Source organism: Lepidochelys olivacea (assembly GCF_965140295.1).
Source record: "Lepidochelys olivacea isolate rLepOli2 genome assembly, chromosome: 6".
NCBI lineage: Eukaryota > Metazoa > Chordata > Testudines > Cheloniidae > Lepidochelys > Lepidochelys olivacea.
Genome location: NC_140416.1, coordinates 123,540,074 through 123,567,552, shown reverse-complemented (window position 1 = coordinate 123,567,552; position 27,479 = coordinate 123,540,074). Strand labels below are relative to the sequence as shown.

The following is a 27,479-nucleotide window of genomic DNA, read 5'->3' as shown; positions in this document are numbered from 1 at the left end:
TCCAACTTGTGGACCAACTTCTGTTGGGAGAGAGACAAGCTTTCGAGCTTACACAGAACTCCTCTTCAGGTCTGAGAAATTAAGGCCACTAGACCTTAAATGTACAGCTGGGCCGCTGAAACACGTGTGGTGAAGATGAGCTCTCCCGTCGGCATAAAAAACCCCCATCTCCGTGAGCGGCATAAGCTATGTCGGCGGGCCTAGAACACAATCTCTTGACTCGTAAGAGCCACATGGCTACATGGCACAAAGCCTAGAAGGCTGAAGCAGCCTCGACTAATGTGACAAATCTGGACTCAAAGAGCATCTCCCTGCAGCTGGTGGCTCCAATCAGACTGTACCTGTTCCCTGCTTGCTTTTGCTGAAGAGACTCAGCCGGATGTTTCAGGGACTGAGATTAAAATGAAGCTTGATGCGTTAAACAAAACAAGTTGCTTAGGTTTGTTGCTATCTTATTGCAGACCTCAAGTCCCACAGAAGGAAAGAACATTTACAGGCTGGTTATCTGGGTGATTCATGAATATAATTCTGCCCTAAAAATCCAAGCCATGATTGCCAGAACCAGGACTTTCCTGAAGGGCATGGAGCAACATGACTACCATCTGTCACATGTGGTTCGTTCTCTCCCCACAGGTATAGTCTAGGTACACTATGTTCATATTACTAAAAGCAATGTCAGAGTACGCCTTGCACTTGGACTGGAAGGTGGCGCCAAACTCACTTTGGTTCTAATCACAATCACTTCTGAAAATCAACTAAACGCGGCGGTAGTGAGCAACAAGCGGCATTGCCATCCACCTTTCTCCCCCCACACAAGGGTCTGAGAGAACTGTTCTGGACTGTAGTTGAATTCCAACTAGGTTTCAGCTAATTTATTTAAATGAATACAAGATTTACGTTTCTTTAATATAACTACCTGTCCGATCCCAACAAGCGGAAAACCCTGGTTTCATCCGAAATCTCTTGGGTGACCTGCAAAAGAAAAGGATTAGTGGAAAGCGCCTTTGTAATGGTAAAATAAAATGCTTTAATCTGATTTAGAAGAGAAAATAGCCAGCCAGTTTCTTAAAAAAATTAGTTTTAAATAAGATTTAGTGCAAAATATAGAACCTTATACAGGCACTAAGTACAGCTTCGTGATTAGACCTAACAAGATTAATCTTAAATAGCCTGTAATAGTCATGAGTAGCACACTTCAGGATTAGGTAGTGGACTTGAGGATACTTTGCATAAATCTTAGCAGACAGATTGAATTTCATCCCCCACTGCGCAGAGTTAAAGGGATGCTGTCAACTTGATTTTTTTTTTTTAAAAGATGAATTTTCATTAGAATTAAATTTTCTGAGCCAGCCCTTCAAATCATCCGTCCTGAATTTGGATAAAGGTTGAAAGGCACAAATGTATAAAGGTTTTTCTGAACCTTTAATGATGTTTAGGGTGGGCCCAAGAGCAACAGGCCTCATATAACATGCCTTATAGCAACAAGCTCAAAGAGCTCAAACTATTTAGCTTAAAGGGAACATTCAGTAGTGACTTGATCACAGTCTGTAAGTACCTACATGGGGAACAAATATTTGATAATGAGCTCTTCAGGCTAGAGGGGGAAAGACACGATCCAATGCCTGGAAGTCGAAGCTAGACAAATTTAGGCTGGAAATACGGGTGCACACTTTTAACAGTGACAGTAATTAACCATTGGGACAATTTACCAAGGGTCGTGGTGGATTCTCCATCATTGACAATTTTAAAATCAAGATTGGATTTTTTTTTTGCAAAAGGATCTGCTCTAGGAATTGTTCTGGGGAAGGTCTCTGGCCTGTGTTACACAGGAGTTCAGACTAGCTGATCACAATGGCCCCTTCGGGCCTTGGCATCTATGAACACCAACGTGCTTGGGCCCATCCCTCTCCATTCTCTGGACACACCTGCCTGATGCCGCTTTAGTTTCAGCTTGGTGCCGTGCTACTAGTAGATGCCCTCTTGTGCAGCCTGGGAAAAAGCTTGCATGCCATGTCCCCCAGAGCAGCACGGGAGAGCAATGTCAGAACACGTATCTGACCATTCAAAACAGTGACACTGACTAGCCACACACTAGTACAGTAACTCCTCACTTAATGTTGTCCTGGTTAGCGTTGTTATGTTGCTGATCCATTAGGGAACATGCTTGTTTAAAGTTGTGCAGTGCTCCCTTATAATGTTGTTTGGCAGCTGCTTGCTTTGTCCACTGCTTGCAGGAAGAGCAGCCCGTTGGAGCGAGCTTGGAACAGCTCCCCGCTCCCCTAAGTTCCCTGTGCATCAGCCGCTCAGCAAGCGATTAACTGCCAGGCAGTTCAGCTGTCCCTCCCCCCACTGCCGTGTGCCGCTCTTGCCCTCTGCCTTGGAGCTGCTCCCGGGAGCCTCCTGCTTGCTGTGCGGGGGGAGGGGGGAAGAGAGAAGAGGGGTGCTAATGTCAGGGTGTCCCCCTTCCTGCCCCCCTGCTCCTTTACCGCATCTCCACAGAGTGGGGGCGGGGGGGTGTCACATGACAGGTCTCAGGCTGGTGGGAGCTTGCTGGCAGCAGCTGCTGCCTCAACTTGCTAATCTACTTAAAAAGGCAGTGTACTTAGAGAGTGGGGTCAGCGTGCTTAAAGACAGTGCGTGTGTCTCTCTCGCTCTCACACACACAGTGTGCGTCTCTGTCTCTCCTCCCTCCACTCATGCTGCCTTGTAGAGTGTGAGGCTACATTAATAACAACGTGTTAACCCTTGAGGGCTCAACCGAGTGCTAATTCATCATTTAGCAGTAAGGCATTCCCTGGGAAGTGTCCCACCCTCTTCCACCCTCTGACTTCACCACCTCAAACAGCCTCCACAATCAGCATTGCTATGTACAGTATTAAATTGTTTGTTTAAAACGTATACTGTGTGTGTGTGTGTGTATATATATATATATATATATATAAAACATAGTCTGTTGTCTGGTGAAAAGAATTTCCCTGAAACCTAACCCCCGCCCCTCTTTACATTAATTCTTATTGGGAAATTGGATTTGCTTAACATTGTTTCGCTTAAAGTAGCATTTTTCAGGAACATAACTACAACGTAAAGCAAGAAGTTACTGTATTATGGTAGCAACTTAGGGCCCCAATCAGAATCAGCAACCTGGAAGCAGGTGCAAGGGGAAGATGACTAAAAATTAAATTAAATTAAATATGGAAAGACCAGGTGAGTACTTACTTCATCTGACTTAAAGCTTTTGCCCTGCATGCCATGTTTCCAGAAAGCCAGCACACTGTCTTGAAGGCACACTACAGAGAAGAAAAACAAAATTAGACCAATAGGTTGAAAGGAGTTCTGTTGTCTCTGATGAAAGACAGCATTGGTGGGTCCAGTACAGGAAGTGTGTTTGAGATGTTAATGCACAATTTTGGGCTCTAGGAAGCACTAAGTGAATATTACACATTTTACACTCATGCTAGTTTTCTAGGTCCTGTCTGCTTTCCCCCGTGATCTCTCAGAGCCTAACGGCGCATGCTGCTCAGTAGCTGACACATCTGGCATTCAGTTAAGTCAACTGAAACCTATAAACTGTAGTGATTGGGCTTTTCAAACATCTCAGCAAACCCTAACCCTTTTTCTACACAAAAGGTATGTCTGCACTGCAACTGGTGGTGGGATTGTAGCTCAGGGAGGCACGTAGCTCGGGGAGGCTAGCTTTAATTTAGCTAGGGTAGCTAGCAACAGCAGTAAGCAGATGGCTGCATGTGTTGCAGCATCAGCTGTACAAGCCCACCTGGAACTCTGGGTATGTATTCGTGTTCCTAGCCCAGGCCAGGATCCATGCAGCTGTGTTTTCACTGCTCTTTTGAGTCGCGCTAGCTGGATTAAAGTTGGCATGAGCATGTCTACCCAAGCAGCAATCTCACTTCTGACTGCAATACAGACACGCCCTTAGGTTCATGTGCACTTGCTGCTCCCCTTTTCCCGTCATAAACCAGGAAGAGCTACTTATTCCTATTCCAATCCCTACATTATAAAACCGAGGCTCCCCAGAGCCATCTAGAGTGTAATAAATTCCTTAAACCGTTCACTGAAGAGCCATCTGCAAAGTGAGCTAGACAGTTAGCACAAGAGTCCTTGATACACTTTCCATTTATTCATCCCTTCCGAGTTTCAAAGGAAAGCTGTTTACACAGTGTAGTTGCATTATAGCATAAATGACAGTGTATATCGATTGCTGGGAATGGAGGGAACGTTTTCTGACTGAGTAATTATAACATTCCATGATTTAGGAAAGAACCACGTCAAATTAAAAAATAAAAATAAAAAAATACTGTAGTGTCCTTTCGAAGCCTGACCAGTTCTGGGATTCTTTTACACAAGACCCTGCACTGCCTGGACAGATGAACATGTGACATTCATTCTTTTTAAAAAGCTACCCCAAAAATCTGTTGCCAAAGGGAAGATGCCTAAGGAACCCAGTGCTCCAAATTGCAAGGAACTGCTGGGTAAGAGTGAGCGGATCTTGAAGCTGGGATTTTTATTAAAGGCTTTTCACTACTGACTCTGGTTCCAGAACAAGTTTAAAGAATTCCAGTTCTGCAACAATTAATGTACAGTATACTAAATACCCACTTTTGGGACAATTTATCATGGCAGGAACACTCAGCATAACAGTGCGCAAAGCTGTAGAGATTATGGCACACCTTTCAAAAACAAGACTGCTATACACCGTGTAAGAGCTATGCATTATTAAGAAGGTATGGGTGAACTAAATTGGTATCTGCAGGGTTTCCTTAAGTAAAATCTCAGCTTTGTTAAAAATTGATCCAACCTAATTTATTACTACAATAAAAACCCGGTGATAAAAATGTTTCTTACTGCTCTGGAAATGAAGAGGAACAGATGAGAGCAATTTCTTCGTTTTTAATCAAGACAGGATACATCTTATTTAAAAACAGCAGGAATTACACTAGAACGGAATTTCCAAAAACAGGCTCAGTCTTGCAAACAGAACCTGGCATATAGCCTATTCCCCTAAGTAGTCAATGCAGTCAAGGAGACAATTCACCACAATAAGCACTACACCAAGTAATAAGCTTTTGCAGTGTCAGGCAATAAACTAAGCTTGGCTAGAAAGAGCCATGCAATTTGAAGATAAAATCCTCTCTGCTCAAGGCTCAGTTCTTGAGAACCAGTCAGGAGATTTTTACTTACCTACAGATTCAATGCAGAAATCAAAACTCAGTTCAGAGGCCAGCTTCTTGCTCGATTTCAGCTTCCCTTGTAAATTAACAATTTTCACAAATTCTCAAGGGAAAAAAAGTACAAAATCAAGCTCAAAACCTGTTGCTGAAAAGGATTATAGACAGCTTTACATATAAAATGCTAACTACAACTGTCAGGTTTAAGAATATTTTATTCCCATGTCTGGCTTTTATAGTTTGTACAGAATGAATCAAAGAGCCTGTTTCTATTACTTCATAAGTAGATAAGACCGTATGTCTTTTGTATGTTAGGAAGACTTTTAGTAAAGTCTCAAAAGAAATACAAAATATATGACTATTCAAAGAAAAAATACCCAGCCACCCTAACATGAAGGTTTGTATATTTAAATACACAAAAGTCACGACTGGGTTGCTACTGAAACCATTAACTTTTCAGCCACGCTTCTGCGCGTACAGATTCTTACATTGCCATGTGCGTTGAACAAGTTCAATTTGTGGTAACAAAGCTCTGACAATTCCTGATTTGTGTGTATTCTATTCTCAATCATAATTCTGCATTAAAGTTTAAATGATGAAAACAAAAGACAAAAAAAGGATACACGTATTTTTTAAAGAGCGCTGCAAACCTGAGGCTGCAATGGAACTGTCATGTGTCTAACCCTTAACTAAAGCCCTGATATCGGACTGCTAGAGTATAAAAGAGAACCAAAGAGCTGACATCTAACAAAGTAGCAATTGTGCCAAAGCAAAGGTTTCTATCACAGCTCCAGCCATATAGACAATACTTACTGTCCAAGCAGACTAGAACGGTGTCTCTTTCCAGCTGTGTTACATGAATGGCATCTAACTGCTGATTGCCTTGGTAAAGGAAAACAAAAAGAGTTTACATTACACCTTTAAAACCTGACCTTAGCTCCCCAAGCCCTATATTCTACTTCGTTTGTTTGCCGTGCCGCATCTTTACAGTTAGGAATTTCCATTCTTGTAGAGTCATTTTTATTTCTTTTAGTGGTAGCAATGTTAAAGACACCAATTCTCCAGCTGAGGTGAGTCAGCGGCTTTCTGACCCCTGTGTGTTATGGGAGAGGAGCTCAGGATCGAGTCTGCCTCTCAAAAAACTGGGCTTTTAAAACAGAAACCATAACTCTGAAGGGACTATTGTCTGCTTGTGACAGCCTGCCAAGAATACATCAAATCCGCTTTAGAGGGTGTTCGCAACAAGGTACAATAATGAGTGGTAGGGATCAGCACAGGATACTTCCCCCTTGGACAATTCATGTTTGGAGATGACAATCTAGGAAGCCCAGCATGACTGATAAGTTCATATTCAACAGTTTATATAGCTTTAATTCATAAATGAGCTAGCCCACTAGTGTTGTTAAAAAGAAGCCTTTAAAAATGTGGAAAGATGTGTCTGAATCAGCCTAGCAGAGAAAAAAGTAATCAATGGTAGCAAATAGCTGTTGAAGAGAAAGGAGAATTTTTTCCATGGCATAAATGGGCAACGGATTACAAAAACGGTCTATGCGGGGCAACAAGAGAGAGGCATGCACTCCACTGAGGGTGTCTAGAGAAGAAAACGGGGAACAGCACACAGACTGGCCCCATGGAGGGCCATGGACCATGTAACCTCACACTGAGCTCTTAGCTGAGTGGGTCATGTTCTGGTTTTCAAACATCCACTTTAGTACATGGTGCTTTTAAAATGAAGCCTTTTAAAAGGTAAATGAAATTGGAGCTGGGCAGAAAACAGACATGGAAAGGTCTGTGGGACCAGCCTCCTATGTGATGATTAAGCAGAGGGAGTGAAGTAATTTTAAAACACCAGAAGGGTTCCTGCAACTTTTCTCAGGAAGTGATTTTATATCTTCAGAAGGCCAGAGCACAGAGAGGAAGATGCAATCCAGGCTGGCATGGCACTGCAAGGCCTATATCTAGATATGTATGCATGCCTCAAAAATGAGCTAAGATGAAGGAATCAAGCTGGTAGAGAAAGTGTTTCCACGTTACTTAGAATGCAAGGTTCACACACTAGACCCCCAAAACCTTACCTGCACCAATTTCTGTAAACCATGAAGAAGCAGAGTTCAAGTTGATTGTCTCAAACTGAACTACTTGATTTGGTTCTGTGCCCTTACTAACAGCCACACAAACCATGGGGTATTCCTGCTCTGGTATCACTAGCATTTCAAACACATTCAGGGGGGTTGGCAAAGGAAAATCAAAGTGCTGAAAAAAATTAAGATAAATCAAGTTTAGAGGTTACTTTTATCTAGCATGTAGGTAGGCAGCCTAAAAACTGACATCCACAGATAATTAGAGATACTAATGAACATCAGAACCTAAGAACGGCCATACTGGGTCAGACCAAAGGTTCATCTAGCCCAGTATCCTGTCTTCTGACAGGTTTCAGAGGAGCAGCCGTGTTAGTCTGTATCCGCAAAAAGAACAGGAGGACTTGTGGCACCCTAGAGACTAACCAATTTATTTGAGCATAAGCTTTTGTGAGCTACAGTGGCCAATACCAGGGGCCCCAGAGGGAATGAACAGTACAGGTAATCATCAAGTGATCCATCCCCTGTCGCCCGTCCCCATCTTCCGGCAAACAGAGTCTAGGCCATCCCTGCCTATCCTGGCTAATAATCATTGATGGACCTATTCTCCATGAATTTATCTGGTTCTTTTTTGAATGTTGTTATAGTCTTGACCTTCACAACATCCTCTGGCTAAGAGTTCCACAGGCTGACTGTGCGTTGTGTGAAGAAATACTTCCTTTTGTTTTAAACCTGCTGCCTATTAATTTCATTTGGTGACCCCCAATTCTTGTGTTGCATGAAGGAGCAAGTAACACTTCCTATTCACTTCCTCCACACCATCATGATTTTATTGACCTCTATCATATCCCCTCTTAGTCGTCTCTTTTTCAGGCTGAAAAGTACATAAAAGGTTGTTACAAGGAGGAGGGAGAAAAATTGTTGTTCTTAACCTCCAAGGATAGGACAAGAAGCAATGGGCTTAAATTGCAGCAAGGGCAGTTTAGGTTGGACATTAGGAAAAACTTCCTGTCAGAGTGGATAAGCACTGGAGTAACTTGCCTAGGGAGGTTGTGGAATCTCCATCATTGGGGATTTTTAAGACCAGGTTGGACAAACACCTGTCGGGGATGGCCTAGATAATACTTAGTCCTGCCTTGAGTGCAGGGGACTGGACTAGATGACCTCTCAAGGTCCCTTCCAATTCTATGATGCTAAGTCTCAGCCCTTTTAGTGAGAGTTATTCTCCTCTCAATTGCCTATGTAATTCAAACTACTACTCACAATCAAGGAGAGTATATCCCCAAAAGAATGGAACATTTCACATAATTCATGCTCTTGGTTTTTGGAGGTCTGCTACTGCTAGCACTGGGTTTGATCCAACAACTTGTGAATCAATGCAAAGACTTTCATTGATTCCCTCAGGCACTGGATCAGCCCTAGAGCTGGTAAAAGCTTGCAGGGGCAGATTTTCAAGTGCTTAGCATCTTCAAACAGGACAAAAAAGGGATGCACTTTCCATCATAAAAATCTGGAATGGTTCACACACTTTCAGAGAGCTTTGTCTATTTCTAATAATAGTTGAATGATTAACATCGTGCAACAGGAAAAAGACATACCTTGTAACTGGGTAAAACTTACCTTTATTAACATGAATTTCTGCATTGGCTCATACCACTGAAGTAAAACAATTCCAGACTGCAATGCTCCACAAAGGTATTTATGTCCTGTGTATGGATTTCTTACTAGTAAACAAAAAAAAAAAAAAACACCCCAGAACAATCCACACATTTAAATCAAATAGGGTTGGATTTAACAAGCAATCACGTTTCAAGTAAAACTGAAAATTACAGCTATTTTTTCAGAGGATTCAAAATTTAAAAAACTAACCTCTTTGACCTTAGGTTTATTACTTGGTGCTGTATTAAAATGTTTGTTCCATTAATTATTGTGCTAACTTCCAAATGAACTAGACATAAAATTATCTATTTTCCTACATATTAACATAACCTATCCTGTGGACTAACTCATGGAATGTTACTGAAGCAAACAGCACACCTGTGCTAGACAAATATTTGTTTCAAGAGGAGCAAAAGAGAGTCAGGGGCCTGTTGAAATAGAAAGAAGATGGGAACAGCAAATTAAAAAAAGAGCCAACGTCAACCAAATCACCTCTTCCTCTTGCAAAATTCCTCATTGCCCCAGCATTATTCTTTGTTTGTGTTACTGCAGCACCTTAGAGGCCCCACCTAAGACCAGGGCCCATTATGTTATGCACTGTACATACACAATGACAGAGAACCCCCACATTAGTCAGTGCTGTAATCCTTGCGCTGCTAGTCAATGTCATCCTCATAATAGGGTTCTCTATTACGGATGCTTTTCCTGATGCTTAGCAACCCCCTTCATCATGCTGACATCAACAACGGCCACAGCTCCTTTCTTTTCTTTGATCACACAGTCCCATTGTTCAGGAACCAGGTACTGATGACCTGAGCTAGTCTGTGCCTCAGATCCCCATCTGTACAATGGGAATAGCAGCACTTCCCCACCTCACAGGGTGCTATGAGGATAAATACATTAGAGACTGAAATGCTCTGAGAGCTACTCATGAAAAATGCTATCCAAGAGCTAGTGTAATCCACACACCTCCTGGGTGTGGTGTTCTGTTCCATCCAGTGGCATCGAGATCACTTAGAGGAAGAGAGATAAAATGATTCTGCTCTACAGCCTTATTTAACAGCCAGTTGGCTTTTAGCTCATGTGGCAGAGCAGAGGTTCTCAAACTGGGGGTTGGGACCCCTCGGGGGACATGAGGTTATTACGTGGGGGGTCGCGAGCTGTCAGCCTCCACCCCAAACATTTGCATCCAGCATTTATAATAGTGTTCAATATATTAAAAAGTGTTTTAAATTTATAAGGGGGGGGGTCGCACTCAGAGGCTTGCTATGTGAAAAGGGTCACCAGTACAAAAGTTTGAGAATACTGTGGTAGAGGCTCATCCACTAAGTTCCAGAGGTCCTCGGTTCAATCCCACCCGCCGACCACCGGGGTCTGTCGGTGTTACTCTAGGTATTACAGCAGAATCCTGTTTATCTGATCTAATTGGGAGAGGGGCCAGATAAGATAATCAAAAATCCAGCTATTCCAGAGAATGGGAACATGAAATGCTGCATCGCCATCTAGTGTTCACAGGTGAGATCGCCCGCTTCTGGCCCTGGAGTCCTGGTTGTTAGGTTAATGTGGAGAGCAGGATAACTGAGGGTCGTATAAATGAGGTTCTGTTATATTAAACTTGTTTACTAGATGACTCTTCTCTTCCTGCTAATGAAGGCTATTTCCCTGGACAATTACTTACCAAGTACAATCAGAATACGCATGTGGATTTTAAAGCACTTTCAAATATTGGCTCTTAAACCAGAAACTTTGCTCTCAGGGTAAAAATCTTCCCTGGAGAATCAGGGAAAAGAGCAGTGAATGTGCACAACACACATTCTCAGAAAGCTGCCAAGAGTGGCACTCAAACTCTCAGTCATATTTGGGTTCAATGGCCACAACATGTCACCTTGAGTCAGCCAGTTACTGTGATATCAGGCCACCTGCAAACACTGGCTTACAACAGAGCCCCAGTCCTGTTGCACATGTGCAGGTGACTTTGGCTTGTCACCTTGGCTTGAGCCACTTTGTAGAGCCGAGTTCTCCCCTAAATACATTTTAAAACATTCCTTCTCCAGAAAGGGCAGAGGGTGCCGAACAGTAGGTGAAATCAATCCCTAGCAGGCAGTATCAATCTTGGGAAGATAAGAGCCATAGTTTGAACTCCACGTGTCTGCGTGAGGGAGGGGATATTTTAAGACAACAACGTTTTTACAATTCTTAAGTTCCACGGATTTTCAATGACTCAAGCTCTTAAGTGCACAAGTCCCTTTGGAAAAATTTACTCCAAGATTTAAAAAAATATAGATGTTTAAGCAGCACACACAAGGGTTGCAAGCTTGCTTGTCAAATACAGCTCAAAGTGATTTTTAATAAGTTGAACTACACCCCCTCCCCCTTACAATTAATAACTGGTCCTTTACCATTGTGTTTGCTAGTTTTCCATCTTCAACCCATGATGCCCTATGCCACAACCTTGACCAGAATGTGCCACCTTCCTAGGGTCAGAGGATATTTCATCTTTCATGACCAGTCTTTGGCCTCTTTAGTGAGGCTTAACAAGAAGTGTCAGTCAGCGACAGTGGTTACTGACAGGGACACTTGTCCACTTGACTGAGACAGATCACCACATTATAAAATACAGGCCTCTGCCCATCCCACAGGTGATAGTGACCGTGGAACCACCGACCTAGGCCAAACTGACTGGTGATTTCGGGTGACATACTGGCCCCATTGAAGTTAACCGCAAAACTTCTCTTCACTGCACTGGGGCCAGTATTTCACGTGTGGTAAGGTAAAGCTAGATTCGCAGGGTACATTTTAAGGGGTTCAGCGGGTGATGCATGTTTGTGGGCACTGGATGAGAAAGCTGATGGTAGAAGAACAGTCGACAGAAAAAAAAAGATCTTGGATGGATGGATGTTGTATCCTGGCTGGATCAAAAGGACTATTCATCCACAAAGATTAGCAGAGGATCGTACCAAATGGACTACAAGGGTTGCAAAGCTCCAGTCAAGAGAGGTCACATAAGAAGATGGTAAAGCTCAGTAATTCATCACCAATCTCCTGAGCTATCCAGGACCCAGATTTTTACTATGTTTATGTATAATTAAAAATAAATCTGAGTGCGAACCACTCTGTTCCAATGATCAAAACCAAGGGAAAAAAAAAAACAGTACACTGAATGTTCACTCACCTATGCAGCATTTGTGGCATCCTTTTGTATCAGGAATCTTTGTTGTTAAGGCAAACTTCCTGGAATAACAGAGTAAGTTTAACACCACACATCAGTGACGGATACTGAAAGCCTTTTATGTTACTGATTCACACAGACATATCAGAAGCATAAAGGATAAACTAGTTTAGAAATTGTGTTCATTTTTCAGAATTGTCTAGAAAATAAAGATATTTTTGTACCTTGGTAATATTTTGTCAGGGAACCTATGAGTCTGCATATGAGCAGCAAATCCCGTTTTTTTGGCTTGTTCAAACAAAGCTATTAGGTTATGGGAGTAGAGCTGAAATGTTTTTCCTGTAAGACAGAAAACTGGTTTGTATCGTACATACGCAGATTAGCTAGAGGTAATTTATGGTAAAAATACATTGTGATAATTACCTTCTAAAAAGGCGATCCAAAGACATGTCAAAAATAGAAGCCAAGCCAAAATGTAAGGAGAAACAAATCATGATTAAAAATGACAGTGCATCAAGTGGGGACATAATTCAACTGTTACAGATCAGGTCTAATAAGAACATTTAAGAAAATGTGTAAAACAAATGTACACTAAATTCTAGGTTGTTCTGTGATACTACATCAAGGCACTGATGTGACTGTATCAGGCCACTACACTTTCATTAAATTTATATGAATATATTTAAATATAAATTATTAATATTAACATACCAAATTTATATTGATCTATGTACAGATACCTGCAATCACTCAAACACAATGCATACAGCTAAACAATCTTGAAAAAACTTTTATGGCCTATATAAGCTTCCTCCCGGGCCTGGCAGTAGAAGCATTAATTCACAAGGGGAACAAATATTTGATAATGGGCTCTTCAATCTAGCAGAGAAGGGTATAGCGTGGACCAATGGCTGGAAGTTAAAGCTAGACAAATTTAGACTGGAAATACATTTTTAACAGTGAGGGTAATTAACCACTGGAACAATTTACTAAGGGTCATGGTGGATTCTGTGTCACTGGCAATTTTAAAATCAAGATGGGATGTTTTCCTAAAAGATCTGCTCTAGGAATTCTTTTGGGGAAGTGCTATGAACTGTGTCACAAAGGAGGTCAGACTAGATGATCAGAGTGGACCTCTCTGGCCCTTGGAACCTATGTGCCACCAGCCTTCAGGAAACCCATCCTGGACTATCTTCGTATCATCATGTGACTTGGATTACACACAGAATCCTATGTCTAAAGGCCTGATCCTGCAATCCGTCTGCACTCAAAATTAAGATCGACCTTGGGCAGCTGTTCCAGATGCAGAATTCTCTTTTGTCAGGACAGGAGGGAAAACCCCTTGTTTCAAATCATCTACACTTGAAGGATGAATATAATAGAGAAGAATGACAAATTCATTATTATTTACATGCGCACATGCATGTAGGTCATTCCTCCTTAACTCAGAACTCTTCTTGTCCTCAATTGTATCTATTTTCTGAGTAAGTAGGATGTATACCGAGGATGACCGGGAAGTTCAGAGCCATTAAAGATGGCACCAAACTGCAATGCATCAGGGGAATGATTAGACATTGCAGCTCAATTCTTAGAAGCCCTTTTCATCCCTCCCCAGTAAAGCTGAATGTTGGCTTGATAGTTATTTTAATAGCGGAACACTGTCCTGAACTTGGCACTGCAATCTCAGAGACCAAAAGCAGGAAAAATTCAATATCCTTCTCCTGCTCAAACTGGGCCCTTGGCATTACTCAGAACAATATTGTATCATCAAACACCTAACCTTTCAGGGAGAAAACAGTGGGAGGCGACGGGTGCATTTAACCTAGTCTTTACAAGTTTGATTTTATAAGCTTCCAGCCCTACAATCTATGAAAATTTCTTGTGTAAAGCATTCTTAAAGTAAAACTTCCTATATGAAAAAGGGAAACAGAAATACAGGAAACAGCACATTATTCTCTTATTCAGAATAATGTTACCGATCTGCATGGAGCACACAGGAAAATATCCTTTAACAAGTGAACGTTTTGTGTATTTTCCCCATTATTTACAGTGGCTTTTTTTTTAAAAAAACATATACATACCTGACAATGACATTAAAGTATTATTGATAACATACAGCCAGGTACATTTTCGGGGAAATAACTAAACGAAGAAGAAGAAGAAAATATTTCTATGTAACAGAGAGAAACTGAATTAAAAAATAAATATACATGAGTTAATAATGCTGGGTCCCTCAATCCATTTCCTTGGGCCCTGTTCATGCCCTGCTAAATTGACTCTTGATGAAGTCTTACGATGATGCTGACTTTCTCCATGTCAGGTTCATTCTTCTGTATCCTAGCTGTATCCCTTCCCCTGTCTTTCTAGAACAGTTTCCCGCACTGTTACACGACCAGCACTCAATGAGGGGCTTCCGTCTTTAATTCTCCTCCTTTAATGTGGCTGATTCAGAGATCCCACTTCCAATACCTGCCTCTATCCTTGTAGCTCCCCTCCACCCTTCCGTGTTTCTTTTCATTCTCATTTCCTACTCTGTCTTGCCGCCCCCTGTGCTTTTAAGCATGTTCTTGTATCCACTAACCCGAGAAAGCCTTCCCTCTGTTCTGACTCTATCGACTTCAAGTTCCTCATTCTTACCATCAGATCCTACATACTCTTCCTCTCATATCCTTCTGCTTGCCCAGCGCCCCCAAATCATCTGGCCAGATTGCCGCTTTGTGCCTTCTCTCATACTGCCCCCACGGAAAAGACGGTTACTCACCTTTGTAACTGTTGTTCTTCGAGAGGTGTTGCTCATATCGATTCCAATTAGGTGTGTGCGCGCCACGTGCACGACCGTCGGAAGATTTTTTTACCCCAGCAACACTCGGTGGAGTGGCGCCTTCATGGCACCGGGTATATGCCCCAGCCGACTCAGCGCCCCCTCAGTTCCTTCTTGCCAGCTACTCCGACAGAGGGGAAGGAGGGCGGGTTTGGAATGGATATAAGCAACACATCTCGAAGAACAACACTGACAAAGGTGAGTAACCGTCTTTTCTTTGCGTGCTTGCTCATATCGATTCCAATTAGGTGACTCCGAAGCCTTACTTAGGCGGTGGGGTCGGAGTGAGATGTCGCGGAGTGAAGGACCGCTGAACCAAATGCAGCATCACCCCGGACTCCTGAATTATTGCATAGTGGGTGGTGAAGGTATGCACCGATGACCAAGTCGCTGCCCTACATATCTCCTGTATGGGTACGTGTGCCAGGAAAGTAGAAGATCAAGCCTGAGCCCACGTGGAGTGGGCAGTAAGGTGCGTAGTTGGGACACCAGCCAAGTCATAACTTGCACGGATGCATTATGTGATCCAGGACGAGATGCGCTGGGAGGAGACCAGAAGGCCCTTCGTCTGGTCTGCCACAGCAACAAACAGCTGCGACGTTTTCGTGAAAGGTTTCGTTCACTCGATGTAGAAGGGGAGGGCCCTGCGAACGTCCAGAGAATGCACCTGTTCCTGTTGAGAGGCGTGCGGCTTTGGGTAGAAGACGGGGAGGAAGATGTCCTGGTTGAGATGGAAGGCAGACACCACCTTAGGGAGGAAGGCCAGGTGGGGTCGCAGCTGTACTTTGTCCTTATGGAACACCGTATACGGTGGTTCCGATGTGAGTAGCCTGAGTTCAGACACATGCCTCGCCGAAGTGATAGCTACGAGGAAGGCTGTCTTCCAGGAAAGGTACAGGAGCAAGCAGGTGGCCATTGGTTCGAATGGGGCAGCCATGAGTTTGGGGAGGACCAGGTTAAGATCCCACGTAGGGGCTGGTTGTCGAATTTGTGGGAACAGGAGCTCCAACCCCTTGAGAAATCTGCTGACCATGGGATTGGAGAAGACCGAACACCAGTGTTCACCAGGGTGGAAAGCTGAAATAGCTGCCAGGTGCACTCTGATGGATGATATTGCCAAGCCCTGCTGTTTTAAGGACAGGAGGTAGTCCAAGATGATAGGTACTGACACCTCTAGCGGGGCTGTATGACTCTGAGCGCACCAGCAGGAAAAACGCTTCCACTTGGCTAAGTATGTGGACCTGGTAGAGGGCTTCCTGCTACCCAAAAGGACCTGCTGTACCAAGCAAGAGCAGCACAGCTCAGATTGAGTTAGCCATGCAGCATCCACGCTGTGAGGTGGAGAGATTGCAGGTCGGGATGACAGAGTCGTCTGTAGTCCTGAGTGATCAGGTCTGGCCACAGAGGGAGTGGAATTGGAGTGTCCACCGACAGCTCTAGGAGAGTGGTATACCAATGCTGCCTGGGCCACACCGGGGTGACCAAAATCAGATGGGCCCTGTCCCTGCGCAGCTTGAGCAGGACCCTGTGGACTAGCGGGAATGGAGGGAAGGCGTAGCACAGGTGATCCTTCCACTGTATGGGGAAGGCATCTGACAGGGAACCCAGAGAGCGTCCTTGTAGAGAGCAGAACACTTGGCATTTCCGATTCTCGCGAGAGGCGAATAGGTCTATCAGGGGAAAGCCCCACTTCAGGAAGACAGAGTGGATGATGTCCGGGCGAACCGACCACTCGTGAGTCTGAAATGATCTGCTGAAGTAGTCCGCTAAGGTGTTCTGGACTCCTGGGAGAAAACGATGCCACCAGATGGATTGAGTGGGCTATACAGAATTCCCACAGACGAGTGGCCTCCTGACTGAGGGGGGATGACAGGGCTCCCCCTTGCTTGTTAATGTAAAACATGGCCGTTGTGTTGTCTGTGAGGACTGCAACACAATGGCCTTGAATGCGCTCTTGGAATGCCTGACACACCAGGTGCACAGCTCTGAGTTCCCGTATGTTGATGTGCAGGGATAACTCTCCTGCCGACCATAGCCCGTCTACGGAGGACCCCGAGATGGGCTCCCCATACCAGGGATGACGCATCCGTGACTAGGGACACTGAGGGCTGCGGGGCGTGAAATGGCACCCCCTTGCACACTGATTTGGGGTCCAGCCACCAGTCTAGGGAGGCTAATATCCCTGATGGGACGGTAACCACTGTGCTCAAGCTGTCCCGACCTGGGCGGTATACTGTTGATAGCCAGGCTTGGAATGGACGTAGCCGCAGCCTGGCGTGCATGGTAACATACGTGCCAGAGGCCATATGTCCCAGGAGGCATAGGCATGTTTTCATGGTCGAGGTTGGGAAGTTTTGCAGGTTGTGGACGATGTTCACCAGGCATTGGAAGCATGCTTCCGGCAGAAGTGCTCGGGCTAGGCCTGAGTCTAAGACTGCGCCTATGATTTCTATCCTCTGGGTTGGTACCAGAGTAGATTTTGTGACACTGAGCAGGAGGCCCAGTAGATTGACCATGTTCATGGTGAGCTGGACATGAGACTGCACCTGATCCCTGGAGCAGCCCCGAATAAGTCAGTCGTCAAGGTGTGGGAACACTTGGATCCGTTGTTGACGAAGGGAGGGCAGCCACAACAGCCATGCACTTGGTAAACACCCTGGGAGCTGTAGATAGGCCAAAAGGAAGGACGGTGAATTGAAAGTGCTGTTGATTGACCACAAAGCGAAGGAAGCATCTGTGCGCTGGGTAGATCGCAATGTGGAAGTACGCGTCCTTCATGTCGAGGGTGGCGTACCAGTCTCCAGGATCTAAGGAAGGAATAACGGTCCCTAGAGAGACCATACGGAACTTCAACTTTACCATGAATTTGTTGAGTCCGTGTAGGTCCAGGATGGGCTGAAGCCTGCCCTTGGCCTTGGAGATTATGAAGTAGCGGGAGTAAAAACCTCTGTCCCTTGACTCTTTTGGAACCTCCTCTATCTCCCCCACAGCTAGGAATGATTGGACCTCCTGTAGAAGGAGGTGCTCGTGAGAAGGGTCCCTGAAGAGGGACGGGGTAGGAGGGTGGGGGGAAAAGCAAAGAGAGGGGAGTAAGCCCTTTTCACCGTGTGAAGGATCCAATGGTCTGATGTTATGTGAGACCACGCACAAAGGAAATGGGAGAGACTATCTTGGAAACGCGGGGAAGGATCCTGAATGGAGACTGATGCTCCATCCTTGGGCACACCTTGCTTAGTTCTGCTTAGGCCTAGCCGATGGCTTGCGAGGGCCCTGGCCTTGGCTGGCTTGGTGGCCAGTTTGTCTGCTTCTACCACCTCGGCCACGTCTTCTAAAGAAGTCCTGCCTTGGCCGAGGGGGAGGGTAGGACCTCTGAGGCTGAGGTCTGAAGGGCCTTCTCTGCGTTACTGGGGTATGCATTCCCAAAGAGCGCATAATAGTTCTCGAGTCCTTCAGACTCTGCAGCCTTGAGTCTGTTTTGTCTGAGAACAGGCCCTGGCCATCAAAGGATAGGTCCTGGAGGGTCTGCTGCAACCCTGGTGGTAAGCCAGAGACCTGCAGCCACGAGATGTGGCGCATGGCTATGCCTGAGGCCAGGGTCCTAGCTGCCGAGTCCGCCACGTCCAGAGAGGCTTGCAGGAAGGTTCTGGCCACCTTCTTGCCCTCCTCCACTAGAGCCCCAAATTCCAATCTGGACTCCTGTGGAACCAACTCTTTGAATTTCTCCATAGAGTGCCATGAATTATAATCGTATCTGCTCAGGAGTGCCTACTGGTTGGCCACCCTGAGCTGCAAGCCTCCGGCTGAGTACACCTTGCACCCAAACAAGTCTAGGCGTCTAGCATCCTTTGATTTGGGTGCCGGGGCCTGTTGACTGTGCCGTTCCTTCTCGATGACCAAAGCCACAACGAGGGAACATGGTTGGGGGTGCGTGTAGAGTTACTCATACTCCTTTGAGAGGACAAAGTACTTTCTTTCCACCCCCGTAGCCATAGATGGAATAGAGGCTGGCGATTGCCAGATTGTCTTGGCATTGGCCTGTATAGTCCGTATGACTGGGAGGGCCACCCTGGACGGTGCCTCCACGGACAGAATGTCGACAACCGGGTCCTCTATCTCTACCACCTCCTCTACCTGGAGGGTCATATTGTACGCCATCCTGCAGAGCAGCTCCTGGTGGGCGTGGAGGTCCATAGGAGGAGGGCCCGAAACCACAGTCCCTGCCACTGCCTCATCAGGTGAGGACGAGGAAGATACCCCCGGGACTAAAGGGATCCTGGCTGGGGTCCTCATGTGGAGGAACTTGTTGCCCAAGGTCTACCACACTAGGGGCGTGGGCCTGTGTTGGTGCTGGAGCAGTCCCCTCAGAACCTCCGGGGGCGGGGGGAGACGGGGAGGGACGACACACACAAGCCTCCGGTACTTGGGGCGCAGAAGGGAGGGAATGGGAAGCCTCTGAAGGAACCCCTTGGACCTGATGGTATGCCCAGGGGGTCCAAAAAGACCACTGTGGAGGTCCTTGGCCCAGGCCCTGGCCTTCATCCAGCCACTGTCCTGCACCATCCTCGCCCTGGTCCTGGGTGTGGTGGCCACCTGGTGAGCGTGACAATGTGGAGGCAGAGCGAGATGGCCAAGGCAGCGCTGAACGTGTCGGCGCAGAGCCCCCCGGTGCTGTATCGTGCCATGCACCGGTGGCGAGATGTAGAATGGTACCGAGATGTCGATCGGTGCCTGCGGTCATATTGGTACTGGGAGCCTGATCTGGATCTTGACGGTGACCTTCGACAAGACCAGCGCCGGGATAGGCTCCGGGTCGAGGGCTACTCTGACCGGTACCAGCTGATTGATACCAGCCGTACCACAATTCGGATCTTCGCAAGCTGGAGCGGCGTCATGAGTACGACCAACGCTGAGAACAGGATTGGTGCCGGGACTGCGAGCGACGCTATGAAAGGTGCCGGGACCAAGATCGGGACCAATGCTGCCCTGCTTCACTTGGTGACAGCGGTCATATCAGGGACGGTTTTCCCTTCGACGGCACTGCCCGCACTGGAGGTGCCGCTGGCTGCGGGGGAGTCAGCTCTGTGAGTGCGATCAAGTCCCGCGCTGTAGAGAAGGTCTCCGGTGTGGAGAGCTGCCTTAGCTCGATCGCGGTGTGCACCGGGGAGCTAACATGCACCGGACTCGATGGCCCTTGCAGCGCCAGACTTGACGGTGCAGGAGCTGTTACATGTCCTGTGCGCTCCAGCAATGGACGCGGCTCCGGCTGAGGTGCGGGAAGTGTCGGTGGCTGTCGAACTGACAAAGAAGAAGCAGTCGGCACCTGCTTGGGCTGCTTCTTCTTCTGGCCCGGAGACAGGGACTGGTGCCGTCATGGTGGAGGTGCCGGGGGGGCCTGACGCCACGAGTCTTTAGCGGAGTCCAAACGTAGTGCTGGACCAGTCAGTGCTGCAGGGGCACTCCGTACCGAAGACAATGCCGAGTCCCGGTGCGCAGAGGAAGGGACCGGGCTAAGTGCCGCCTCCATAAGGAGCTGCTTGAGTCTAAAGTCCTGCTCCTTTTTGGTCCTCGGCTTGAAGGCTTTGCAAATGTGGCAATTGTCCGCTTGGTGGGATTCCCCCAGACACCTTAGGCAAGAGTCGTGGGAGTCTCCCGTCGGCATTGGCTTCAGGCAAGCCGAGCAGGGTTTGAAGCCCGGAAACCCCGGCATGGGCCCCGGTACCAGGACGGGGGAGAGGGAAGAAGACCCCACTCCACCCTACTCACTACACTAACTATAAACAACAGGTACTAAGAGAAAAGCTATGGAGAGTGGAGATCAGCTACGCTGCGCTCCACAGTTCCAATGACTGTCACAGGCAGGAAGAAGGAACTGAGGGGGCACTAGGTCGGCTGGGGCATATATCCGGCGCCATGAAGGCGCCACTCCAGGGGGCGCCTCAGCCAACCCACCGAGTGCTGCTGGGATAAAACAAATCTTCCGACGATCGTGCACGCGGCACGCACACACCTAATTGGAATCGATGTGAGGAAGCACTTGAAGAAAAACAGCCTCTCTTTTCTGGTCTGCTGAATACCCTCTCTACCTTACCTCCTTCTGACCCACTCAGTGCTAGAATCCTTCCTGTGCTCTCCTCATCAAAGCCCCACATTCTCCTTTTTCTCTACTATCAGCCTGTGGTGTGTTTTGTGCCTCTGGGACAGAGCTTGCATCCTTGCTACGTTTGGAAAGTGCTCTACAAACCAACAGCTCCACATGACAACAGTGCTAACACCATCTAGATCAACTGTACTCCAGACAGAGGGTTCTTACCTTTTCCTCCCTCTTCTGACAGTAACAGTAGCAAAGCCTAAAAATACCTTACAGTAAGTCTGGCAAAAACTGTCTCCCTCTTAAGGTCTGGAGTTCATTCCCCTCTAGATAACTTCAGAAAAGCCTAATATCGGGCCTAAACGTATAGCTCCATGAGGCCCCGGCTGAGGGTACAGCAAATCAAAGAAATAAAAAGGACTATTAACATCTTCCTTCCTGATTATTTTTAAGTTAGAGGGGACCAGTGACCTAGGGACGTTTGCGTGACCAATGGGGTGCTTAGTGACAGTAAGCAGTGGGACAAAGCCAGAGCACAAAAGGAGATGGGGTTTGGAAGGAGAGAGGCAGCCAAGCAGTGGAGAAGCAAGAAGGGGAGCTAAAATAGCAAGGAGACTAGAGGAGGAGCAGCTGGCCGGCCCATAAATATTTACCCGCTGAAGTTGTGCCAGCCAGACTAACCAGCAGCAGGGCTGCAACTGCATACTGGTCATGCACAGCAGAGGAGAGGTGTGCCATCTAGTGGAATCAAGACGGAGAAGGAAAAGGCAGGCTGGGTAGCAAAGGAGAGGAGGCAAGCCAGAGCAGGGGGATGCAGAGACAGTTCTGAGAGAAGAGGGTTTAGTACAGGTGGAGGGCTCCATGCTATCCTTTGATCTGAGCATCCCATCAGCAGTGTCAAAAATATTGCCCTGAAAGTCAGGGATTTCTGATGTTAGAACCAATGGGGCTTGACTTGATGTGGCCCTGCTTACACAACAAAGCAGAGCATCCCTATCAACCCCCACTAAAAATTACACGGTTCCAGTGTTTCGTAGTATCTGTCAACTATATTCTGCCTGTATGAGACATTGATAATTACCTGTTCCATTGTTGCTTCATGAAGCTCATTCAGATTCAATGTATAAATACCATCTTCAGTTCCAAAGATAATATACTGATCTAAAAAATGAGAGAAACTGGTTTAATCCAAAAGTACAATACTGCTTCTGTAGCAGGATTTAAAATACAAAGGGGAAAGCGAACCTACCTTTAGTATCAGGACGTATCCATGATGTTGCACAGTTAATCTTCAAAGGGCAACCATCAAAAACTTTTGAAAAACATGCTCCCATCTAAAAGAAACCCAAATTTAAACCAGAAACAAGTTTGCAATGTAAAGAGTTTATTTTTGAGTCTCCTATTTAATTAAATGTCAGACACATGAACACATTAGTCTTCCTTTCTTCAATCACACAAACCTGTTTTAATATCACTTGATGCAAAAAAAACCCTTCATCTTCCCCAAGAACACTACAATACATCCTCTAAAACTTCTTTTTTTCGGCTGAATTTCTACAGAACACCATAGATACAAATCCAGAACAACATGAAAGATTTTTAGTGGCTGTTACACTGACAGCAACACTGAATTCTTCTGGTAATAAACAAATTACTAACAGTATAAAGGCAAAGTAAGCAGATGGATAAATAAAATTGTGCTCCCAGTTATTCCTATTTTAAATGGTTTCAGAGTAACAGCCGTGTTAGTCTGTATTCGCAAAAAGAAAAGGAGGACTTGTGGCACCTTAGAGACTAACCAATTTATTTGAGCATGAGCTTTCGTGAGCTACAGCTCACTTCATCGGATGCATACCGTGGAAACTGCAGCAGACTTTATATACACACAGAGAATATGAAACAATACCTCCTCCCACCCTACTGTCCTGCTGGTAATAGCTTATCTAAAGTGATCATCAGGTTGGGCCATTTCCAGCACAAATCCAGGTTTTCTCACCCTCCACCCCCACACACAAATTCACTCTCCTGCTGGTGATAGCCCATCCAAAGTGACAACTCTTTACACAATGTGCATGATAATCAAGTCGGGCCATTTCCTGCACAAATCCAGGTTCTCTCACCCCCTCACACCCCTTCCAAAAACCACACACACAAACTCACTATCCTGCTGGTAATAGCTCATCCAAAGTGACCACTCTCCCTACAATGTGCATGATAATCAAGGTGGGCCATTTCCAGCACAAATCCAGGTTTTCTCACCCCCCCCCACCCCCATACACACACAAACTCACACTCCTGCTGGTAATAGCTCATCCAAACTGACCACTCTCCAAGTTTAAATCCAAGTTAAACCAGAACGTCTGGGGGGGGGGGGGGGGGAGGAAAAAACAAGGGGAAATAGGCTACCTTGCATAATGACTTAGCCACTCCCAGTCTCTATTTAAGCCTAAATTAATAGTATCCAATTTGCAAATGAATTCCAATTCAGCAGTTTCTCGCTGGAGTCTGGATTTGAAGTTTTTTTGTTTTAAGATAGCGACCTTCATGTCTGTGATTGCGTGACCAGAGAGATTGAAGTGTTCTCCGACTGGTTTATGAATGTTATAATTCTTGACATCTGATTTTAAATGAGATTTCTTACCAGCACCTTTGGAGTTGGCGGTAGACCATTGATTGCTGGCTTCTGTGGGGAAAGAGATAAGTTGTAAAGTGATTCACACTAGTTTTAAAGCTCTACACCAGACATTCATGTGCATGTAACTATACAAGTGAAGTCACATCACTGACCAATATTTAACAGCTACAGTGTCAAATACTTACTGGAAAGTCTCTTTTGTCTTTTTTACGTGGCAGCTGGGGGACTTGTCCAGAACCTTCTACATTTTCCTCTGTGAGTTTCAGCATACTATCCCCATTTCCTAAAACAAATCCCACATGCACTTTAATGCATATCTGATAACCAAATTAAGTACAAATAATTTTGCTGCCTACATGCCCTGTTCTCTTCTCTGCAACATAGATAATTAATCCTAAAGAAGAGGGAGGCACTGCTCTGAAGTTAATATAAGCCAGCTGAACCTTTTCAGAGGGAGTTGCGGAAAAGGGGCCAGTCCAGCTGCCCAGTGCTTAGGGCTCCTCACTATTGAGAGAAACCCGTGTTTGTTGTCATTGCAACCCACTCAGACTGACAGATGGGAGCACACTGGGCCAACATAGCGATGGTACTGATTGGCTGCAAAAGAGATTCCACTCAGCATCCCTGTGCTAGCAGGAAGTTCTCTGACCTAGGCCTTTAGGGTACAAACCTCCAGGACACACAGAAAGCCCAGCACATGTAAGAAGGAAAGTCACACTTCAGGAATTACCTCTATTACAATCATGTTTTGCTTAAAGTCAAGTTAGCTCCAAAACGTATTTCTTTTTACAGGAAAAAAGAAACTTTCTGAAAATGTAAATTTAGAGAGACAAGGTGAATGAGGTAATATCTTTTATTGGACCAACTTCTCTTGGCAGAAGGTGTAAGCTAAAGAGTAACTCTGTGCCGCTCAAAAGCTTGTATCTTCCATCAACAGAAGTTGGTCCAGTAAAAGATATTACCTCACCCACCTTGTGTCTCTAATGTCCTGGGACCGACACAGTTACAACAATACTGCAAACAATATAATTTAGGTTATTTACCCAAGTCACTGTATCGAGCTGTAAGCAGTCCAGGGCTGCTGAGACTGCTAGTCATACCAATGGGGGGCAGCTCAGCTTGAGGCCCACAAGCTGGAATACTCTGTCTCCTATGAGCTGGCAGCGCTCTACTCTGTGAATCTGGAAAGTGTTTTATTGTCTGAGACTTCTCATCATCCGCAAGGCTTTCTTCAGGGTAATTGTTTATCCTTGGCTGTAATAAATAAAATAGGTGGGGCTTTATAAAATAAGGTGAATGATGATTTTTCAGAGGCATAAAATTATTACATGCTAGCTTTTATGTAGAAAATGTATCATTGTTCTAACAAAGAACATTGACAGCAGGATAATCTATTATCAGAATTATTCTTTTCTTGATTGATTTTGAAAAATAATGGCATAGTGGCAGAAAGAATAATGGTCAACAGGACATAGTACACATATATGACGTCCTTTCAAGAGGGAGACTGCCTAAAAGCCACTTTTACAAACATAACGTATAAGGCCCAGTGACACCCAGTATAACCAAAGTTCAACAGGACTGTACAGGGTGTAGGTCAGCGCAAAATATGGCCCATCGTGTGAAGTCCAATAGCTATGTTTCTCCCCAACTGTTAGTAAATTAGCTCCTAAATTTACGAGCGGCTAGAAAGCATCAGACTGAAGTATTTCACAGAGTGTCATTTATCCACAAACTCTTCTTTAAAACACGGCAGAAATTTACCTTAGGAGGTAGTGGTGGTGGTCCTGCTCGCTTTAGGGTTGACCTAAAACAGAAAGGTGCAGTAGCATCTTGGTTATTTATACAAGCACAAAAAACACAGACAGGTTTGGCTGAAAATATGAAGTTTGTGGAAATAAGATAAGCTATGTGCATAGAACAGATTGTCTTTTCATAGCTTGACACAAAAACGGGTTAAAGCAGACGTACAATACAAGGAGGATCAGAAAAGCAGGTTAATATTTGTTAGTGGTGGTTTTTACTTGAATTATGTTCTTTCATAGTGTAATGTTAAAGACAATTGTGCAGTGAAGAGTACTTGAAATTAGCAGGATTAAACAGATGTTAAGATAGCTATTCCTTTGGGGTGATTACCCACACTCCTTTAACTCTCTTTGTTACTCAAGAAAATCCCTCCCAACAATGAAAATGTTACATTGCTGGATCAGTCAGTAGGTCAGGACACAGAGAAACATCCTCCCAAATTCCTTAAAGTGACAAAAGAAATTGACAGCTGTCTTCTAATAATCATCCTACCACCTACTGAAGGTGTTTGGTTCAAACAACAAAAAACCCATAGCTATTTGACATGGCTTGCCGTTTTTGCTCAAGAATGATTAAGTACTTGAATAGCAGGGATGTCGTAGGGTGGGAGGGAGGTGCATTGGCAGAGCTCTGTAGGGACCCTTGTATATCAGCTGTCTGTCCTAAGCCTGGCTCATCATAGTAATAATATCCTCTCATTCTCAACACACAAAATCCCCCCTAAAAAAAATAGATCAGAAGCTTCCTTGCACACCCCATAATATTTTATTGGGGGGGGGGGGAAGAGAAGAGAGGATAGCTCTTCTATCTATAGAGTGCTTTCAGATGTTCTCTTGGCGCTTGTGTACACAATGAAGGGTGCATTACATTTAGGAGTGCCACTAGCCCTTCACAGTCATGTGGGATAAATACAACATTTTAAGAAAAGGGATTTTGCCAGAACCGTAACTGCTTAAAGAAAGAGCTATAGAGAATACAAGTGAAAATGAAGGAGGTTCACTCACTCTTCAACATCTTCACTGCCATCGCCAAATTTTGTGAACGGTCCCCTAGGTAAAATGTTCATAAAAATAAGAGGCCCACTCTTAAGTTCTATGAAGATCAATGCAGTCAAAATTTGATTACTGATGCACTTCACTTTGACATTATAGTATCTACCAGCCTATTACAAGTACAAAAGTACCTTGCTCTTATTCACTGTGTTAAGCCCTTTTTTCGTTGTGCACTTTATTTTCCCCATACACTAAGGAATAGTTATTTATGTTCTCTTATGCTTTGGTATCATACACTAGTCTCACATCTCCATCTACTAAGGATATTTAGGCACTGCTGCAATGTCCAATTATGTGTCCTAACAACCAACGGAAAATGGAGAAAGTTAGTGAAAAATGCAGGAATATAGTAAAGAGTCTCACAGATTGTTTTCTTGTTACACCGTTAAATATTTTTTCATCAAACCTACTGCAGGGTCAACAGAAAAGTCAGATTTTTAACCAAACTTTTAGATTTCTGAAAATCAGCAACTTTCTAGCTAATTTTACAGAATAGTAACTTCAGTTTATTTCACAGATATGGTTCTAAATAACACTACATTGTAAACATTCAGTTGCTCAAAATCCATCAACACTAATGCTGCTCATGCGCTCAGGGAGAGAACTATTTTGGTGATGGTCTGTTATGATTAGCTAATCTCAATTATAACAGTGAGCTCAGGGAAGGACAGACCTTTTTTCTGGAGGTGGAAGTGAGAGTCACAACTTGCCTGTCACAATTTTATTTTTTTAATCATCAGATACAGATTTCTGCAAGGCTAGGGGAACAGGCTGGCAATCAGAATCCATTGGAAAGATACAGTTAGCACAGGGAAATGCTAGAGGTTTGTTTGTTTTTGATAAAACATGGTGGCATCTAAAATTCAGAACAACGATGGACAGACTCCAGTACCATAGGATCCATCTTTCTGTGGACCTAGCTGTCTAACGTCCCCACTAATTAGTACATTCTGTAAGGTTCCATGAAATGCCATGTCAACAGGAAAAA

The 27,479-nt window shown here is 44.9% G+C and overlaps 1 protein-coding gene across 1 annotated transcript in view; it reads right to left on the bottom strand.

The window, feature by feature from the left end:
* Positions 1 to 27,479, bottom strand: part of MAP4K5 (mitogen-activated protein kinase kinase kinase kinase 5) — an 88,401-nt gene that overhangs the window by 555 nt on the left and 60,367 nt on the right. Inside the window, exons 17-32 of the mRNA XM_084630823.1 lie at positions 26,444 to 26,488; positions 25,398 to 25,440; positions 24,677 to 24,887; positions 23,819 to 23,916; positions 23,640 to 23,681; positions 22,248 to 22,332; positions 22,080 to 22,159; positions 14,171 to 14,231; positions 12,314 to 12,443; positions 12,093 to 12,151; positions 8,882 to 8,985; positions 7,259 to 7,436; positions 5,997 to 6,065; positions 5,197 to 5,289; positions 3,217 to 3,287; positions 917 to 972 (exon numbers count right to left, since the gene is read on the bottom strand). Coding sequence (XP_084486949.1) covers positions 917 to 972; positions 3,217 to 3,287; positions 5,197 to 5,289; positions 5,997 to 6,065; positions 7,259 to 7,436; positions 8,882 to 8,985; positions 12,093 to 12,151; positions 12,314 to 12,443; positions 14,171 to 14,231; positions 22,080 to 22,159; positions 22,248 to 22,332; positions 23,640 to 23,681; positions 23,819 to 23,916; positions 24,677 to 24,887; positions 25,398 to 25,440; positions 26,444 to 26,488 — 1,425 coding nt within the window. The remainder of the gene's footprint in view (positions 1 to 916; positions 973 to 3,216; positions 3,288 to 5,196; positions 5,290 to 5,996; positions 6,066 to 7,258; positions 7,437 to 8,881; positions 8,986 to 12,092; positions 12,152 to 12,313; positions 12,444 to 14,170; positions 14,232 to 22,079; positions 22,160 to 22,247; positions 22,333 to 23,639; positions 23,682 to 23,818; positions 23,917 to 24,676; positions 24,888 to 25,397; positions 25,441 to 26,443; positions 26,489 to 27,479) is intronic.